At 36.4% G+C, this 19931-nt stretch overlaps 1 protein-coding gene across 7 annotated transcripts in view; it reads left to right on the forward strand.

Moving 5' to 3' along the window:
- Positions 1–19931, forward strand: part of ERC1 (ELKS/RAB6-interacting/CAST family member 1) — a 555561-nt gene that overhangs the window by 243201 nt on the left and 292429 nt on the right. For all 7 annotated transcript variants that reach the window (XM_054507254.2, XM_064591742.1, XM_045874103.3 and 4 more), the window contains one exon: positions 51–182. In XM_054507254.2, the coding sequence (XP_054363229.1) occupies positions 51–182 (132 nt within the window). The remainder of the gene's footprint in view (positions 1–50; positions 183–19931) is intronic.

A 19931-nucleotide genomic window follows, 5' to 3' on the forward strand; every position in this document is an offset into this window, starting at 1 on the left:
CTTGCGTTAACTAATTAGTCTACTTCACCTAGTCTTCCATCGTTTTCCAGGACAGTCTCCGTAAGAAGGATGACAGGATTGAAGAGCTGGAAGAAGCACTAAGAGAAAGTGTACAGATAACTGCAGAGCGAGAAATGGTGCTAGCACAAGAGGAGTCAGCCAGGACCAGTGCTGAAAAACAGGTCTGCAATTTTATACAGTTACTGGCAATGTTGCTGGTTAAACAAAAGGTAAAACCCAACCAGTATAGTTTAGGTAAACTGTACATGTGTTTATAGGGTTTCAAAAGCACTTCATCAGGTGTAAGTATTTAAACCTAAAAAAGAATTGAAATAAGGTTGAATGAGAATGACTCATGTTAAGAGTCTCTGCATTAGTAATTTGGAATTTATTTCACATATATAGCTGTGGTATATGCTCATGGATCTGGTGAGATGAAATGGAACTTGTCTGTTTGTTCCAAGACTGGTCACAATCCTGCTTTTAAACTGAATGGGAAAACACAAACATTTCTGAGTTAAATGTTAAATTTAAAAAACAGTTCATTTATTTTATACCCTGCCTTGTTCAAAAGAGCAGTTAAAGTTATAACAAGGTATTAACAAGGTTAATAGCAAGCATGAAGGACATGGTTATCGTGACATTTGAGAGCACCGGGGCAGCATGCCTCAGCCCTGAAGTGACTTGTTAAAGGGTTCTGCTGCTTCTGTGTGTGGTGTTTGCTTTATATATTCTTCTCTGTCTTTTAGATCCCTGTACACTTGCTTTTGACTTTTTGTTAGGAAGGATAACTAAAATTGAGAAATGTGAATGGAAAAAAATGGTTCTAACAAGCAAAGGCTCTAATCTCAATTCCTAGTATAAGTGTGATTTGAGGTTTTGAATCTCCCTTACACAGAGATTCATGACATTTCATTTTTTCAGTTATTGTTTCCTTTCCATTTCTTTGTTGGAGAACTCTACCTGCTAAAAAGGTAAAAAATTCAGTGAGAGGGTAACCTGAACCTTTGGGGAACCCCCATGATGAGACCACTGTGGTCTTGTGAGTTAAGGTAGTTGCATAGCAAGGAAGCAGACATGGTGTAGTGTGTGCCATAGGGAGTCCCTTCATAACTGTGTTAGTGTGAGCCTATGGTTTCTTCAGTGCTAAATACAGAAAGAAAAACAGTTTTTAGCCACACTGAAGAAAAATGGAACTCTTCACAGTCTTTCAGTGTCTTTCAGTGCCCTGTTCCTACATAAATGCCTTGTCCACTTCTAATTTGAATATTTCCTGGTACACAGTTAAATAGAGCTTGGGTAGTAGAGAGCTTCAGAGAAGGGATGGTGACAGTCATTGATCCAGGGTGAAAAGGGATCTTCTTTTATCTTGATTTTACCTTTTTTATATTCTTACCTTTATTTTCAAAATGTCCCCATTTTTTCTTTCTTTAAAGATTTTTTTTCTGCTTGGGGATCATTATTTAGTGACAAATCTTACATATTGGGGGTCATGTAGAAATGTTGGCAATTAATGAACATGACGTCATTATGGCATATAAATTGCTAGTATGTGTTTTTTAAAATGTCTTACTGTGTGAACTAGTTATAATTTGCTTTTTTGGGGGGTAGATTTTTATATATTTATGTGTTTATGTATTATTTATAATAGACTTATTTTAGATCAGTTTTTTGGGGTTTGTTTTGTTTTATTTTTTAGTTTCTGGAAAAGTTGAGCAGAAAGTACACGGAATTCCCATATTTTCCTTCCTCCACTTCAGTTTTCCCTATTGTTAACATCTTGCATTGGTGTGATAGATTTATTAGAATTGATGAGCCAGTATTGATACATTATTAACTGGTCCATAGCTTACGTTTTGGTTCGCTCTTCATCTCATACAGTTCTGTGAGTTTTGCCAAATGTATCATGTCATGTATTCACTATTACAGTATCATACAGAATAGTTTCACTGCCCCAGAGATCCTCTATGCTCTACCTGTTCATCCTTCCTCCATCTCCCCAATCCTTGATCTTTCTCCTGTCTCCGTAGTTTTTCCTTTTCTAGAATGTCATGTAGGTGGAATCACACAGTATGTAGCCTTTTCTGGCTGAGTTTTTCCATTTAGCCTTGCATTTTAGGTTCTGCCATGTCTTTTTTTTTTTTTTTTAATTTTTTTTTTAAGGTTTTATTTATTTGCGAGAGAGAGAATGAGAGACAGAGAGCATGAGAGGGAGGAGGGTCAGAGGGAGAAGCAGACTCCGTGCTGAGCAGGGAGCCCGATGTGGGACTCGATCCCGTGACTCCAGGATCACGACCTAAGCCGAAGGCAGTCGCTTAACCAACCGAGCCACCCAGGCGCCCATGTCTTTTTGTGGCCTGATAATTTTGTTTTACTTCTGAATAATATTCCATTGTATAGACATGCCACAATTTGTTTATTCCAGTTGAAGAACATCTTGATTACTTCCAATGTTTGGCAATTATGGATAAAGCTTCTGTGAACATTTATGTATAGGTTTTTTTTTTTTTTAAGATTTTATTTATTTATTTGACAGAGAAAGACACAGCGAGAGAGGGAACACAAACGGGGAGTGGGAGAGGGAGAAGCAGACTCCCTGCCGAGCAGGGAGCCCGATGCGGGACTCGATCCTGGGACTCCAGGATCATGACCTGAGCCGAAGGCAGTCGCTTAACCAACTGAGCCACCCAGGCGCCCTATGTATAGGTTTTTGTATGGACATAAATTATCAACTCATTTAGGTAAATACCTGGGAATTGCTGGATTTTATGGTAAGACTATATTTAGCTTTGTAAGAAACTGTGAAAACTGTCTTCCAAAGTGGCTATATATAATTTGCTTTTAATTGCATGCTTTTTTTTTTCTCTCTCTTTCCTGTTTATCTTTTTTTCCACCATTCTGCTACTCACTGCCTATCTGAAGCTGTTGAGTGAAATATTGCATGAGACCAGTCATTTGGGCTCTAAGTGGTTTAAGGTATGAAGAAGCCGCTTTTATGTTTATATTTCTGAGGCCATTACATCCACTGTCCCTTCCTGCTGTCATTTTCTGTTCTTATTTTTATCTTTTTCTGTCTTCTAACTCCACTGTTAATTTTACTTATATGTATTAATTGTATATACCAAGGTAGTCTACAAATATTCATTTGAAATATCTTAAAAGGGTAAAGCTTTTTTTGGCTAGGGACATTATTCTTATTATCTTACTCAGGTCCAAAAATTACCTATCTCCTATCTAAATTTAGCCTCTGAGAAGAAATAACTCCCTCTGTTAGAAGGAGGATATTTCTTAATCTCAGGAAACAAACTGAGGGTTGCTGGAGTGGTGGGGGGTGGGAGGGATGGGGTGGCTGGGTGATAGACATTGGGTAGGGTATGTGCTATGGTGAGCGCTGTGAATTGTGTAAGACTCATGAATCACAGACCTGTACCCCTGAAACAAATAATACATTATATGTTAATAAAAAAAAAAGAGAGAGAAGATAGTAGGAAGGGAAAAATGAAGGGGGGGAAGTCAGAGGGGGAGACGAACCATGAGAGACTATGGACTCTGAGAAACAAACTGAGGGTTTTAGAGGGGAGGGGGTGGGGGGATGGGTTAGCCTGGTGGTGGGTATTAAAGAGGGCACGCATTGAATGGAGCACGGGGTGTTATATGCAAACAATGAATCATGGAACACTACATCAGAAACTAATGATGTAATGTATGGTGATTAACATAACATAATAAAATTTAAAAAAATAGGATATCTGTATCTCTTGATTGCTTAAAGAGCAAAGCAAAATTATTTGGGAATAATCTCTCTTAAATAAAATACAGAGCCTTTTAAAGTTTGAGAGGGGAAAACTCACAAAGGAAAAATTTTCTTCTTATAGGATCCCCTTATAGTTTCTTTATTCCCAATACATGCTGCTCCATATTGAGCCCATGCCTGATATATGAAGAAGTTGTATAGTGATCCCACAAAGGAAGATGTCCTATAACCTGTGTTGTCAAATGGAGAAATGAAAGTGAATAATCCCACGGGGGAAACCCAAGGGCTCCTTTTACTTTTGCTTTGTGCTTTTTTGCATGGATTTTCTTCTTCTGAAACTTGCCTCTGCTCAAGTTTAAGCAGGTTTTGTTGAATGTGAGAGTCCATTTTCTTAAAATGAGACTAGAGTAAAATCTGTTCTCTTAAGTCTCAGAATTGTGAGGTGGTAGGGAGCAATGTCCTTAGTTCAGCAGTGCTGCTATAAACTTAAATTTTTGAAATGCTTTTTTTTTTTACTTGAAAAGAATGTTTTAAATATCTTCACTAAGAGTAAGTTTATTTTTTGAAGAAGGCTTTTGCAACTACATTGCTAACTAAAGTTTTAAAAAATGCCTCTAAATAAGACATTTTCTTGTGGCTCAGTAAGCTGGGTTTATATCTGTTCCTAAAGAGTATTTCTTAATGTTTTGAGCATTGATAAAGATATATCCTCTCAATGTAACTAAAATTTGCACATCAGTTCTGATTTTTATTTTTAAAAGCTCAGTTTTTAATAGTGGTACTCTTTTTTTTTAATTGCCATTTTGATGTTATTTGGCTTGTATGTTAAGTATAAATTTTGACCTAGAAGATCATAAGGTTTTACCTATGATTTGCAGGTAGTTATAGATCAATGAGCATTTTTTTAAAGATTTTATTTATTTATTCATAAGAGACAGAAAGAGAGAGAGAGAGAGGCAGAGGAGAAGCAGGCTCCCCGCTGAGCAGAGAGCCGATGCGGGACTGGATCCCAGGACCCCGGGATCATGACCTGAGCCGAAGGCAGACGCTTAACCATCTGAGCCACCCAGGCGCCCTCAATGCACATTTTTTAGGGTTTTATCTTAAAAATTTTCCCCAGATATTTGCATATTAAGTATTGTGCATTCTAATAATTAAAATCACTTGAACAACAGCAAAAAATGGAACTCTGAATAAATGGCATTTTATAGCCCAACGGGACATGTTGGACCTGCTTGGTTTTCACTCTGGGTCTCATAGAGTACCCAGCTTCTTCCTTCAACATTCAAGTTCTTTTCCTTCGCTGCCAGCCAGACAGGCAGGTGGGAGAGCCAGGCTTGGCCTTCACTGTCAGTAGTTCTTGATTCTTTATTGTGAAAATGGACAGTAGAGTCATTTAAATTTGATCCAGCCTCTGCGTCTTACAAAGTTAAATAGCTTAAAAAAAGTAAAATAAGAAGGCAGTGCTTATGGAATGTGTAGTGCACATTGGTGGTACCTGCTTCATTATGATTCGCTTCTTTGCTTCTCCTGTTTCATTGTTACTTTTGAAGGCAGTGGATTTTTTCTTGAGTTTCTGTCTTCTTCCATTTCAGCTTAATCAAATTTCTTATCCTCAGCCATGTCTGGTTTGTCAGACACAGTCGTGGAGGAAATGGAGCAAGGTGCATGAGTGAGTGGGGTCCACACTGCAGTTGGCATCTGCCAAGTGTCCCATCTTTTTTCCTTCTTAAAGATTTATTAAATTCTCTATTGGCTGCAAATCTACCCAGTTATACAGCACTTATCACCATGATACCCCAATACTTTCTCAAACAGAACAAGTCACCACTCTTGAAGCATCACTCGTAACTGGGAAGCCCGTAGAAGACTTGTGCTAATAAAACTATAATTGTATAATTGTACTCCCCAGTCCTTCCCATGGCCTTCTTTCTTTTAGCTGTTCCCAGAGTTGACAGTTTATTCTTTGGCCATATAAACATAGTCCTGTACTGGTCTGAACATTTACAGTAAATTGTATTTCTCATTTTTTAAATTAAATGGCAGTAATGCTCAGAAAATAATGACCCTTTTACTAATGCTACCCTTTTACTAATGCTACCCTTTTCGCAAACATTTATTGAATACCTTGTAGTTTTCCAGATATTACACTAGGCACTGGAAATAGATAATAAAGGCAGCCTCTGCCTCAAGAAGTTCATTGTTTATTTGGAAAGACTGAAGAATGAACCTGTAATTATGGTTCAGTTTGATAAGTGCCATGGTAGTGATCTGAATAGAGAGCTTTGAGAGTAGAAGAGGAGGGGCAGGCATGTGATCCAGATTGGAGAGATGCACAGAAGGCTTCCTGGAGGAGATGACTAATGCATGAGCTGAGTCTTAAAAAGAAAGAATTAAGCAAAAAGGAGGTGGCAGGATATTCACCATATTCTGTGTAGAGGGATCAGCATATGTGAAAGCTGGAAGCATCTGGGAAACTTTAAATAGTGTTTAGTAGCTATAGTTCAGGATAAATATGTATGGCATGATCTATGGTAGGGAGGGGAAAGTGCATACAATCTGATCATGCTGAAGCATGTTTAGTCTCATGTTGTGCTCCAGCGTTTAATTTTATGTTCAAGGCAGTGGAGAACTATTGAAGCATTTTAAGCAAATCACAGTATTTTTTCATGAGTTTGCTTGCTCATTCATTCATTCATTCATTCAACAGATCTTTATTGAGTATCCAGTGGTGCTTTGGTAGTCTGGGGTAATACATTGTGATGAATAAAGCAGCTGTGGTCTCTCCCCTAAGAGAGCTTACAGTCTGCAGAGGGGCACAGACACTAATCCAACAAAAAACCCATTTAATTACAAGTTATCACAAAGTGCTATAAAACATAGGAATGGGTTTTCTGTAATAGACAATAATTTGGTGGAATTTGGAGAGGTTAGAACCTATTTTTGATTGAGTGCTCAGAGAGGGTCCTCTGAGAAAGTAATATTTAACCTGGGTCTTGAAGGGTGAGAAGCCTGCCCTGTGAAGAGTGGGGAGGAGTCAATGTTTGTGACGGCAGTAAGGTGGACAGCACTGGACATGTATGAGGATGACTGGTATGACTTGAGGGATGGGAGCAGTGCAAGGCATGCAGGACCTTACATAGGGGTGGCCAGAAGTTTGTGGTTTTTTAAGAATGGTGGAAACCATTAAGAGTTTAATCAGTGCATGACATTCGCTGATGGTGTTTTTAAAAGACTGGCTACTAGTTGGAAAATGGATTCCACAAGGCTGAGAGTGGAAGCAAGAAGATCAGATGAGTTATTAGAGCAGCCTAGGCCAGAGGTCTTCAAATTGAGGTACACATACACTTGGAGGTGGCATGAACATTTTCCAAAAGGGTGCATGGGCACAGGTCCTCAGCTTCTAAACATACTTTTCCTTCAAATTGATCTGCCTCAGAAGGCACCTAAGAGGAGCAGATTCTCTTTTTTTACTTCCCTTTTCACACACATCCCTCACTTTACAATAGGCATGCATCTCCCGAATCTTAGGATTTTATATTCTTCTAGGGAGAAAATAAACGCCTCTGGAACAGTTACAAACAGATAATTCCAAATATTGGTGTTAAGAAGATGGATCAGAAAAGGCAGATTGTTTATAATTCTTTGTTTTCAATAGAATTGAAGGATAACCTAATTAAGTTGCCAGCTGATAGATAATTATAAATAATTTTTAATAATAGGCTACTGTGTGATTGGGGGCATATAATTCTGAAGGAGTACAAAAAATTAAGATACATTGCTATAAAAAAGCTCCTTCCATTCCTATCTATTTATATAAAGGTTTCTTAGTACCTACACCTATGAAAGGGAAGCATACAATAGAATTGATACTGAACCCTGAATAAGTAATACTCATCAAGGAATATCTAAACTAATAAAATAAAAATTCCATTTCATTAAGATAAATATTTTTAATGATAAGATACATTTTTAATAAAATTTTACTCTTCACATTAATAGTATTCCTTCAAAATACCACATATGTATATTCGTTTCGATTGTATGTTATTAGTAATTGTAATGATCAACTTGAAAGAATTTTTTAATAGATTTATGACCACAGATTTTGTAAATATGAGATTTAAATTTACATACATATCTTTGATACAGAAAAGTATGAGAGTGGATCTATATAAACAGTCTAGCATAAAATAAATTACATCAGTATAAAATTTTAGGAAGAAATGGAACAGAAACACCAGGTCAAAGAGAAAAAGGAACATGTAAAATTTTTAATTACTTAAGAACAATTTGTCTTTACAATTTTTAAATAGATAAAAGTAGATACCAAGTCACCATAGTATTTATATTTAATTGGATACTTTTTTTAAAAAAGAGTGATGCTTTTTTAAAAACAAATTTTATTATTTTTTTTTAAGATTTTTTTATTTATTTGTTTGATAGCGAGAGCAGGAACACAAGCAGGGGGAGTGGGAGAGGGAGAAGCAGGCTTCCCACTGAGCAGGGAGCCCAATGTGGGACTTGATCCCAGGACCCTGAGATCATGACCTGAGCCGAAGGCAGATGCTTAACAACTGAGCCACCTGGCGCCCCTAAAAACAAATTTTAAAATACCTAAGAAATCACATTCTTTGCAACTCTTTAAACTTATGATGTTCAAAAAATAGATATCAAGTTAAAATCATAGTTATGTAAACTAGGAGGCATACAAGCAAAATCATATAGGCTCCTGGTCTAGGCAAGAAACTGTAAATTAGGAAATAGGTGGGTAAATTGAATAGTGGCAGTGGGGATGGAGACAGGTGGATGGATTTAGAATGTCTTTTGGAAATAGAGCTAAAAAGACTTGGTGAATTGCATGTATGGATAAGGCTGAAGGAGAAAACAAAGATGATTCTCCAATTTCTGGCTGGACAACTGGGCAGATGTTGGTTCCATTTTCTGAGATGAGAAATCCTGAGGGGAAGACTTGTTTGAGGATAAGAACTAAAAAATTGTTCCAAAACAATGCTAGCTACGTTATTATTAGTAGTAGAATTATTACATCAAATGTATATATCAACCCAGTTTTCTCTTCTGAGGTCCAAATCAATGAAGTAGACAGTAGCCTACTTCATGTCTACTTCATAACTTTTTTCAGATACTTCATTGACATCTCAGCCTGAAACCATCCAAATCCAGAACTCTGGATTCCTTGCTTCAGCCCAGTTTTTCGCCAGGCTTTTTCATCTCATGGAGAAAATACTCTTATCCTACAAAGCTGAAATTAGTCATAGTGAGTGTTAGGAGAAGCAAGTCCGAGAAGGGCCGAAGTGATAGGTTAGGTACAGAGATTGTAAACTCTGGTTCTCTAGTAGCTAAGAAAGTGGGTTCTGGGTTAGAATTCTTGTTGGAATTATGGTTCCATCACTTAAAAATTGTAATTTCAGGCAAGTTACTTCTCTCTCAGTTCCCTGAGCTATCAAAGATACTTACCATAACTGCCACACTAAAGAGAGGTTTTTGTACAAAGTACTTTTAACAGAGTTGGCATATTGTAAGCACCCAGTAAACCTTAGCTACGACTGAGCTTCTGTTGTTAGTACTGTGGCTCTTGATAGCTCCAAGGGAAGGGGTTGTTCTGATCAGTAAAAGGCCGGAGAGAAACTTAGTATCTATAGACCCCACCTGGTTAGTTCAGTATTTTAACCTTTTTGTTAAAAGTTCCCATTTTCATATATCAAGTTTTAATCTTTGTGACTTGAGAAGATCCTGTTCCCTGCCATTTCCCAGCCTAGAATGTATAATATGTACATCAGCTGGGAATGCCACAGCCAACTAATAGGTTGGTCAAATGGGTATCCTTCTTATCATTGGGTTATTCATTCTCTGAGAGTCTGTCTTAAGTCAATGCAGGATCTTAGTCCATTATTTTCCAATTTTCTTTTAGGTTTCCCTCATAAAAATAGTTTTAGTAGCTTTAGTAAATGGCTACAAACCTGCGCTGTGAAATCCAGTCCTAATGCTGTCCTTCAGTTTTACAGAGTTATGTATTATTCTATGACTTCCTTTAGGAAGGGAAGTAGGGAGGGAAAGAAAAATAATACTTTCTTTAGCACGATTTAAAACAATGAGAATTTGAGAACATTATGCTTAGACCTTATTCGTAGAAGTAGGAAGATAGAGAAAATTTAAGATTAAGAAAATTCTGTGTTTGATCTTCATAATCTTAAATTGGAAATATCTATTTGAATATTCATGACTTTTTCCTCTTCAACACTCAGATGCGTGCGTGTGGGCACATACACACACGTTTCCTGTGTACTGAAAATACCTTAAAAACATTATTTCATTTGCAGTGCACCCTCCTAATGCCCAGGTGTGGTATCCAAATACCAATCTGTATTAAAAGGATTTGAGGGCGCCTGGGTGGCTCAGTCGTTAAGCGTCTGCCTTCAGCTCAGGTCATGATCCCAGGGTCCTGGGATCGAGTCCCACATCGGGCTCCCTACTCGGCGGGAAGCCTGCTTCTCCCTCTCCCACTCCCCCTGCTTGTGTTCCCTCTCTCCCTGTCTCTCTCTGTCAAATAGATAAAATAAAATCTTTAAAAATAAATAAATAAATAAAAATAAAAATTAAAAAAAAATAAAAGGATTTGAGTTCCAAATAGAAGTTACTTTTTTCTTTTGACATAAAGTGAATTCTAGGAATACACATTTTTCTTCACAAGTGCTTATTTGTGACCAGAGCCTCTATAGTCTTTATAGCAGCACTCTTCAATAGAACTTTGACACAATGGAAATGTTTTATATCCCTTCTGTTCAGTTTGGCAGCTCCTAGCCACACAATGTTGTTGAACACTTAAAATGTCGCTAGAACCCCGAAGAACCGAATTTTTACATCTATTTAATTTTAATTAAATTTAAATGGCCACATCTGGCTAGCGGTTACTGTACTAGACAGTGTGTTGGATGGATGGATACTTATATATACACATACGTACTTAGCAACTACTATTTAGTTTTTCGTCCTGAGCCTGACAGAGTTGTAGTACTGATATATATATATAAGGAAAAGCACTTTCCTGATGTTGATGATCCTTTTTTTGTTTTTGGAAAAACATCTGTGGTCTAAAAGCCTATTTGTCAAAAGTAATTATTACTTTAAGAAATAATGGTGAAAGACTAGGTTAGTAGAGGACTAGGTCACTTTCAAGAAATAACCATAATTGTGAGTGTGTGCGTGCATGTGTGTGTGTGTATTACCCCATGTTCATATAATATTAGACACTTCAATTTATAGCATGCATGATGGAATTAGTATAGGAAAAAGAAATACAAAAGTTATAGAAGCGAGAAAGAGGTGTCTGTCCATAGAGAGAATATGCCACCCTAGTGTTAAGAGTTTAATGGCTTCATAGATACCACTTATTCCATTACTCCGTTATTCATTCCAATAATGCTTATTGAGAGTTTACTGTGTGCTAGAAACTTGGAATACATTAGTGAACAAAACAAATATGGTTCCTTTCCTCCTGGTGTTTATATGTTAGGGAGGTTAATCACATGATCACAGACATAAACATATTCTTTAAGATTGTGATACAGGCGGGCGCCTGGGTGGCTCAGTTGGTTAAGCGACTGCCTTCGGCTCAGGTCATGATCCTGGAGTCCTGGGATCGAGTCCCACGTCGGGCTCCCTGCTCAGCAGGGAGTCTGCCTCTCTCTCTGACCCTCCCCCCTCTCATGCTCTCTATCTCATTCTCTCTCTCAAATAAATGAATAAAAAAAAAAGATTGTGATACAGGCAAATAAAGTATAGAATTATAAAAAGAGTATAACAAGGGGAACTTATTTAGAATGAATGGTCAGGGAAGGCATGTCTAAGACATTGATACTTGACACATGAAAAGTAAATAGGAATTGGGGAGATTTAGAATGTCAAGAAATTTACGTCAGTGGAAACCACCTGTGTGAACACCCTAATAATGGGAAGAGCATGGTATAGTTATGCTGTAGAAGTAAAAGAAAACCACCAGTTAGTGGAGAATGCTGAGTAGAAGTGAGTTGGTGGCTGGGTGGATAGGTAGGTGAATGAATGAGTAAGTAAAGGAATGAAAGAACAGGTGGTATGACATGAAACTGGAGAGGAAGATAGGAAGCAGATTATGTAGGATGGTCATGTCAATGATTTTAGATTCTGTATTAATCATAATGGTTAGCCTTTAAATCATTTTAAGCAGAAGAATGACAAAACTCCATTTTATGTTTTAAAAAGATTATTCTGGCAGTTATTTGAAAAATAAATCAGATAAGTAGGGAAAAAAATAAACAAACAAGGGCACAAGGCAGAGTACCTGTTAGGAAGATAGTGCACAATCCAGGAACATAATAGGGTTGGTAGTGGAGATGGAGAGATTTATTTGGAGATAGATGCAATAGGATTTGCTGATGTTTTGCCTGTGGAAGATTGGGGAGAAGGAGGTGGCAGGGCTGATGGCCATGTTTTCTGCCATGAAAGCTAAGTCAGTGGTGGTGGTGTTTATTGAACTGTGGGGAAAACTGGAGGAGGAGCAGTTTAGGGTAGAGATTCAGCTTATGTGTATATTAAATTTGAGATACCTGTGCCCTCTTTCTCATGAAGGAGTTGTCAACTAGGGACTTGGGTATATGGCTTTAGCTCAGAGGTGTGCTGTGAGCTAAAATAGAAACTTACTCCAGTTACTCTCAAATGCACATAAATTGAGAAAGTCTTTATTATTACTAGAAAATGTGACACACTGAAAGTACATAGCATCTTACTCTTAATATAATTACAAGGTTTGAGATACTGACATTTATTGATTACCTATTAACTTCTTGTCATCATGATAAATACTTCATAGTATTTAATCACTTAAATTCTTAGATATATTAGTGTTTCCTAGAGAGAGAAAGAACATGGGGATTCATTGGGTTCTTTTTCAGAAGAACAAAGATTGGTTTGCATTTATTGAACTACATGTTCTCTCTGAATCAAACAGTGTCTTCATCTTTATTCCATCCTCTTGTCTGGATAAATCCTACTTCTCCTTCCATAAAACCCTCTCTTCCCCCCAAGTCTGAGTTATATGTCTCTCCCATGTTTTTCAGCAGCACTCTGTACTGTTTGACAACACTATGTTATTATTACTTATTTACTGTCTGTCACTTTAAGAGAGTATCTCCATCTTCTCTGTTAGAATGAAAGCTCCTTGAGGGCAGGAGTTGTGTCTTGTTTATTGTTGTATTCTTAGGACCTACCATCATGTCTGGTACATAGTGGCATTCAGTGAATATTTGTTGAGTGAATGAATTAATAATGAGTGAATGAATGAAATTTTGTTCTGACCTCCTGACTGTTTGCACTCCTGGTAACAGAAGCATCACTTTATTTACTAAACAATGTAGAGTTCGATGGCAATTTTATGAGTTTTACATTAGTTACCAAGAAATATTTTGAATTATTACAAAAATACGTTGAATTATTACAAAAATATTTTCAATTGTTTGTATTCTTTCTTGCAATTCCTCTCCATGGGATTTTTTTTTTTTTTTTTAAGATTTTATTTATTTGTCAGAGAGAGAGCACAAGCAGGGGGAGCAGCAGGCTCCCTGCTGAGCAAGGAGCCCGATGCGGGACTTGATCCCAAGACTTTGCGATCATGACCTGAGCCGAAGGCAGATGTCCAACTAACTGAGCCACCCAGGCATCCCTCCATGGGATTTGATGAAGCACTTTGTCATCTGCCAGAAAAATTCAAAAATGATTTCACACTTGTAGATTTAAAGATTTAGATATTATTACTTGAAAGCTTATTTTTTGTGGTAAAGAATATTTGGTTTTAAAGCGTGGTAGCTACAATGGAAAAATAAAATTTAGAAATCCTCATCATCCCTGACTTATCCTTACAGTGGGAAGTAAGAGGACTTATTATGTCTCATGCAGCGAGTGCGCAGCACTCTGTCCCACCGTGGCTGATCTTTCAAACAGTGGGAACTAGCAAAAAGTGGTGTTATATACCACCTAGTCTTCAACACTGAGATAGCAGTAAGCCATGTCATAAAAACATGTAAAAATTCAAAACATTCTACAGAACAGATGTAAACTCTGATCAAATTAGGATGAAAATGTTTTTGATCCTACTTTATTTCCTTCTGGTGGGACTCATATTTCTGATCATCACTGGTGAATCTGACATTAGGTTTTTCAAGATTTGTCTCATCTCTCCTGCCTTAAAGACAGATTTATAATATTAAGATTGTTTCCTTGTATTCAGTATTTTAATGGGCTCTATTTATATTTTGTAGAAGTTTCTTAACATATCATTTTTTTTCACTATTTATCCTTTATGCCTTAAACTGATTTCTATGTTAGTAGTGATGGGAATTTTTGAGGTGAGTAGCTGAGTGGTCTAAAAGTATTATAAATACAAACATGTTTCTCAGAACTATGTGGAATCATTCAGTCTTAGAAGAAAATTCAGTTGTAAAATAGCAGTATAAACCGTGCTTTAAAACAGATTACAGATTTCTGCAGAAATATCATTTTTGGTCCGTGCAAAGATTGAGGGTACTTTGTTGAAAGATACTTCATTTTTAAAAAGATGTTATTATGAAACATTCTGTTGGTAAACATGGGGAAAGTACATTTTTAATTTTCCAAGAATCTGAGATGGTGACAGTTAAATTCACAATCATCTTCTCTTTGCCATTGTGTAATCATTTCAGTATTTAAATCAAGCTCTGTCAAGGAACTTAGTAAGTTTCATTGTATACTCTTGCTCTAATGTCAGTGAGTTTGAATCTCCTTTGTTATGGTGACTGGTTATGAAATCAGTCACTTGACAGACCCCGAAGTGAGACTGCTGGAAATACGTCATGTCTGCCTTCATGGTGACAGCTGGCTACAAAACAAACCCCACCAGAGCCATTCTGCAATTGACAAGGGACTTCAAAGGCCAACAGGGCTGCCACTTCAAAGAGAATTCTGCCATCTCTGGCTTGTTGAAAGAAGAAGTTAAATGGCTATACCCTGCCATAGCAGAAATCTCCATGTTTAGACTTCTCCTTCTTTTGATCTTAGAAAGATGTATGAAATGGGCTTTAAGTTAAAGGAATGATATAGTCTGTAGCAATGGCAACCCAATATTATTCTGCATTTCAATCCACTTATTAATGGAAATTACCAAAATATGTTCAAATAACAGTAGGTCTAAAAACTCAGATGTCTCAGAGGATGAGTGTTCAGAAGAAGAATTGAAACTTCGTATTACTTTCACAAATGTGGAATAAGTCATATGGTGAATAAAATGGAGCTCTCAGTGTGTTTTTAAAACTCTCCTTCAGTTTCTCCTGGTAATTTTTATTTTTATTTCCTTTAGTAGAATTGTGTTCTGAATATTGATAGTAGGAATGGCAGACAACTAAAACCTGTAGTCTCAATCCAGTTTGCATGGTTTAAACAGACATTTCTCTTTCTCCCCTTTTAGTAACTCTGTACTTGAAATTTTAAACTACCCTGTACTGTTTAAAATGTTATTCATCTAGTTATGCTGGATACGATCTTGAAATAATTACCTCATCATTATGTTCAACAAAGGAAGGATTTCAGAGTTTTAGTAAAAGTCTTCCAATAAAAGATCAAAATACTAACAAGCATCTTGAAGAATAACAATGAAAAGGCAGCAACATGAATTCTCATTTATAATACTGATAGCCCTGAAAGATACTCATCTGATGGAGTTATGTGTAGTATACTTGAAAAAGAAGAAAGGAAACTTTATAAATAACAGGGCAGTAAAAATATAGAGATTTTATATGTAGTATGAAGTGAGAGTAGGGCTTGGCCCTGGAGTTTAAAATTATTACAAGTCAATAGCATGACCTTTTTTAAATTGCAATGTTTTCTCTCTCATCCTCTGTATTATAGGAGGATAAAGCTAAGAATCCTTAGATTATTTTGCCCTGATCTTATTTGCTTTTTTTCCTCTTAAAACTTCTACTTACATATAATAAAAGGGTTGACTTAGCAGAAGCTTTAGGCACTATAATAACTTCCTCTATAATTTTGCCAGATGGGGTCAGTAGACAACAAGTAAAGAAATTCTGAAAGGAAACTGGAGCTCCCAGGAAATAACCACATGGGATGGTATGACTGAAAAAACAAAACCAAACAAGAAAAAACTTTTTACACATGAGTGGTTTGTAACAGTAGTTCTTAAAGTGATGCATTTGGGTTTGCCTTTTTTATTATAGTTTTTTGTTCTTGAAAAATTTTTGATAAAATAGTACATGATTATATTATTCTGGAAGTTCAGGAAATATCTATGTTTCTAAATTTTGGCTTGATTTTTCCTTTTCATTCAACAAAAGGACCACATCTGTGTTTTCCAAAGTTATAATCAAATGAAAAATTAACTGCAGTGGAAAAGAAATAAAACCTTGGCACACCCCAAAATTGAACCACAGAGATGAGTGCCAGAGTCTATAGATATTGGTTTTCAAAGTAGACATGTTTTTGTACTTCTGACTAAACTCTATAACCACTACTGCACTGGGAAGCACTTTTGGAATCTATGTGACAGATCTGTAACAGATGATACTGAGTTTGCTTGTAATGAGTTCTTGGGGTGTTTGGCCCTTATTCTATTATCTCCTACTGAGAAGTTTGATAAACCAAATTATTGACGATAGAGGCAGTCATCCAAGATATCGCTGAAGGTGAAGTCATGAGAGCCAGATGGCTTCCCACTGATTTTTATATGCAGTTTATGTTCTCCTTGGCTGCACCTTCTTGGATGTTTTCAATAAAACATATTTTCCTAGAGAAATATACACAGCAGGACCTATCCTACACAACAGATAGTTTTTGTGTGTGGCATGACCCATGCTCTACTTTGGCACTCATTTGTCCCCTCCTCTTATCTCCACCTCTTTAATGAATGAATAAAGAGGTAATAAGGGCTAGTGTAAAGTGCAGTGAACCAGAAGTCAAGATGGGGATTCTAGCTCTTCTGTTTACTAGCTGTGATTTAGGGTAAGGCTCATAATCTTTCTAAGCCTCTGTAGTGGAATAAAGTAATTTATTAGCCCCACAAGTGTTTTGGTAGCCTATAAAGACAGTATACAAATGTTGAGCATTATTGTTATGGCCAGAATAATCGTGTGTGTGTGTCTGTACGTACACATTTATGTGATGCTTATGAGTTCTCTCTTGGTATCCTTGGGTTGCCAGACATTAAATCCCACCCTTTTTCTTCTTTGACTAATAGTAAATTTGTAATAAATAAAATTTTTATTTTTTATTTTACTATTTTTAGTAGTAAAATTTTGATAAACTTTTTACTTTCATTTGCCAGTATTTTTTTTATAACCATTTTCCAGGGGTTATAATGAAATAATATGTTTTCTCCACAAAAGGTATCTGCAATTGATGAAATATCATTCTTTTTACTTCTAGGTAGCTGTTTGACTTTTTTCCAGTAATGCAAATGAGGATTAAAATTTTCCATTAAAGTGTCAGTAAACTTTTATTGTTGAAAACTTAAGGAAAGAGTATGAAGCTGTTTTATTCAAATTGTTTATTTGATCTTAGAAAGAGGGCTTAAGCCCTAAATACTCTGGTCTCTGTTGGTGACTTTATGCTAGTGAGGGGATTGCTGTTTTCTGTGATGAAAAGAAATTAATGTTTTCTCCATGTGAAATGGCCAAAAATGATTTCAACTATGAAGGAAATTTCTTTTCAAAAGCTGGACAGCTTGTACAGCCCTCCTAGCATCTACTTTAGCCTGTTGTCTTGACTTCCTAGTAATGCAGAAAAAAAATTTTTTTTGAAGAGAATTTACTAGAGCTCGAAGGTCAAGGGAAAGTCTTGTCTTTCCACCTCTATTTATATTTCCCTAAATTACTCATTTGTCACAAACTCTAATGAGATATAAAGAGGTCTCAGACCCAGATGCAGAAGAGTGTAAAATGATGGTTGCCACGTCTTGTTACTGCTGCTGGAGAAAGAAAGTGTGATGTTACTTAGATTATTTCTATCCTTTTTTCTTCCAGGAGTAGAGAAGAGCCATAGAGTCTATGTGAACACAGGCAATTGTTAATTTTTATTTTACTTGATTCTGGTATGAACTCTTGGTTGCTTAAGTAAGCAAATTATAGGAGACATTAATCAAGTAACAGTCTGCTGAAAAAAAAAGTAATTTTGAGTGCTTTAATTCAGATGTTTAGTTTTTAGTTTTGATGCTTTGTTACCAAAAAAATCACCTAAATGGAATCAGCAGTGAGGTAAACATCGCCCTTCTTAAAGCCGCTTTCCAACCTCAGTGACACAAATGATGAGATTCATAGCAGCAGGGGGACATTTGCTTTGCTTTGAAAATGTGCACCCACGTTTTATTGATGTGGGATTTTTAAAGCTTCACTTAGGAATGATGAGGGCTTATTATAAGATTTATCTACCCAAGCCCTCTGGGTTGATAAAGAAAAAAGAAAATTTGAGATGGTTTGGGGGGGGAAAAAGCATTTCTTTCACATCATTGTGTTTCTACTCTTTTTAAATTTTTAAAAACAATGAAATCTTGCCATTTGCAACTACATGGATGGACCTAGAGGGTATTATGCTATGTGTAATAAGTCAGAAAAAGACAAATACTGTATGATTTCACTTATATGTAGAATATAAAAAAAAATAACAAATCAAATAAAACAGAAACAGACTCATAGATACAGAGGACAAACTATTGGTTATTAGAACAGGGAGGAATTGGGGGGTGGGGGAACTAGGTGAAGGGGATTAAGAGGTACAAGCATCCAGTTATAAAATAAATTATGGGGATGTAATATACAGCATATGGAATATAGTCAGTAATATTATAATTACTTTATATTTGTATGGTGACATACGGTAACTAGACATATTGGGTGGGGTTCATTTCAGTAATGTATAAAGATATTGAATCACCAGGATGTACACCTGAAACTTAAAGGCTATTGTATGTCAATTATACTTCAATAAAAAATTTATCTTCAGGGGCGCCTGGGTGGCTCAGTTGGTTAAGCGACTGCCTTCGGCTCAGGTCATGATCCTGGAGTCCCAGGATCGAGTCCCACATCGGGCTCCCTGCTTGGCAGGGAGTCTGCTTCTCCCTCTGACCCTCTTCCCTCTCGTGCTCTCTGTCTCTCATTCTCTTTCTCAAATAAATAAAATCTTTAAAAAAAAAAATTTATCTTCAGCTAAAGATTTGTTACCACAACACAATATTACTGGAAACTTAAAGGCAGTTGGTGATTAAGTAACACAGCCAGTCAGTGTGCATTTATCTCTTCTACAAGTCAGTCTTAGCTGTGGATTCTTATAAACCATATGCTTTTATAGAAATACCCAGCATCATTAAGTGTCCTATGGGAGTGTGAGCCATATTTTGAGAGATGGTAAAAACATTTTGTAAATTCCTCACCAGAGGAGCACATTAATTATTTAAAGTGTCATTTGTTGATTTTATTCATACTCACAAACCTTTGACAGTGTTGACTTATTAGAGAAATGCGACACTATTTAAAAAGTCATGAAATCTAGTGACTCCCAAAGTTGAATTGGAGAAATGTATTTTCTTTGGTTTCTTTTTCAGTGCTATACATGTGACTCCTGCTCATATTTGGGTTCTTCATAAGGTCAGGAGTAAAAGATAGCAGTAGTACCTTACAAATTCCTAAGTTTAATATACTGCTGAATTCAGTGTTATCTGTTACCATTAAGTTACTTCAGTAATCACTTACAATACCTTATTTTCAATAAACAGAACAGAAAATTAAATCAGTGCTATCATATAAGTCATACGCATTAAGAAAACAATTCTTAATTCTTACTTTGGTATCGTCTGCTTTGTTTTGAAGTTATGGTACAGTGGGACCAGTGCCCACCCTTTTTAAAGAACCTAATAGAGTTAATTTTACTGTGCCTTTCATCCTAGATTTCATTAGACATTGTCCAAAAAATAACCCTCCAATCATCTGTACTGCATCATTATCCCTATCTGTTCAGTACTTTCTTGCGTCAACATATTGTTCAGCTCTTCTTACTCCTACATCTTCCCACTGTGTCACCCAAATTCACAGATTCATTTGTCTTCATTCATTCATCGATTCACCAAATAGTTACTGAGTTTCTGTTCTGT

The sequence above is a fragment of the Mirounga angustirostris genome, unplaced genomic scaffold (assembly GCF_029215605.1).
Source record: "Mirounga angustirostris isolate CCGP_5_RB_7025 unplaced genomic scaffold, mMirAng1.0.hap1 SCAF_5, whole genome shotgun sequence".
Taxonomy (NCBI): Eukaryota; Metazoa; Chordata; class Mammalia; order Carnivora; family Phocidae; genus Mirounga; species Mirounga angustirostris.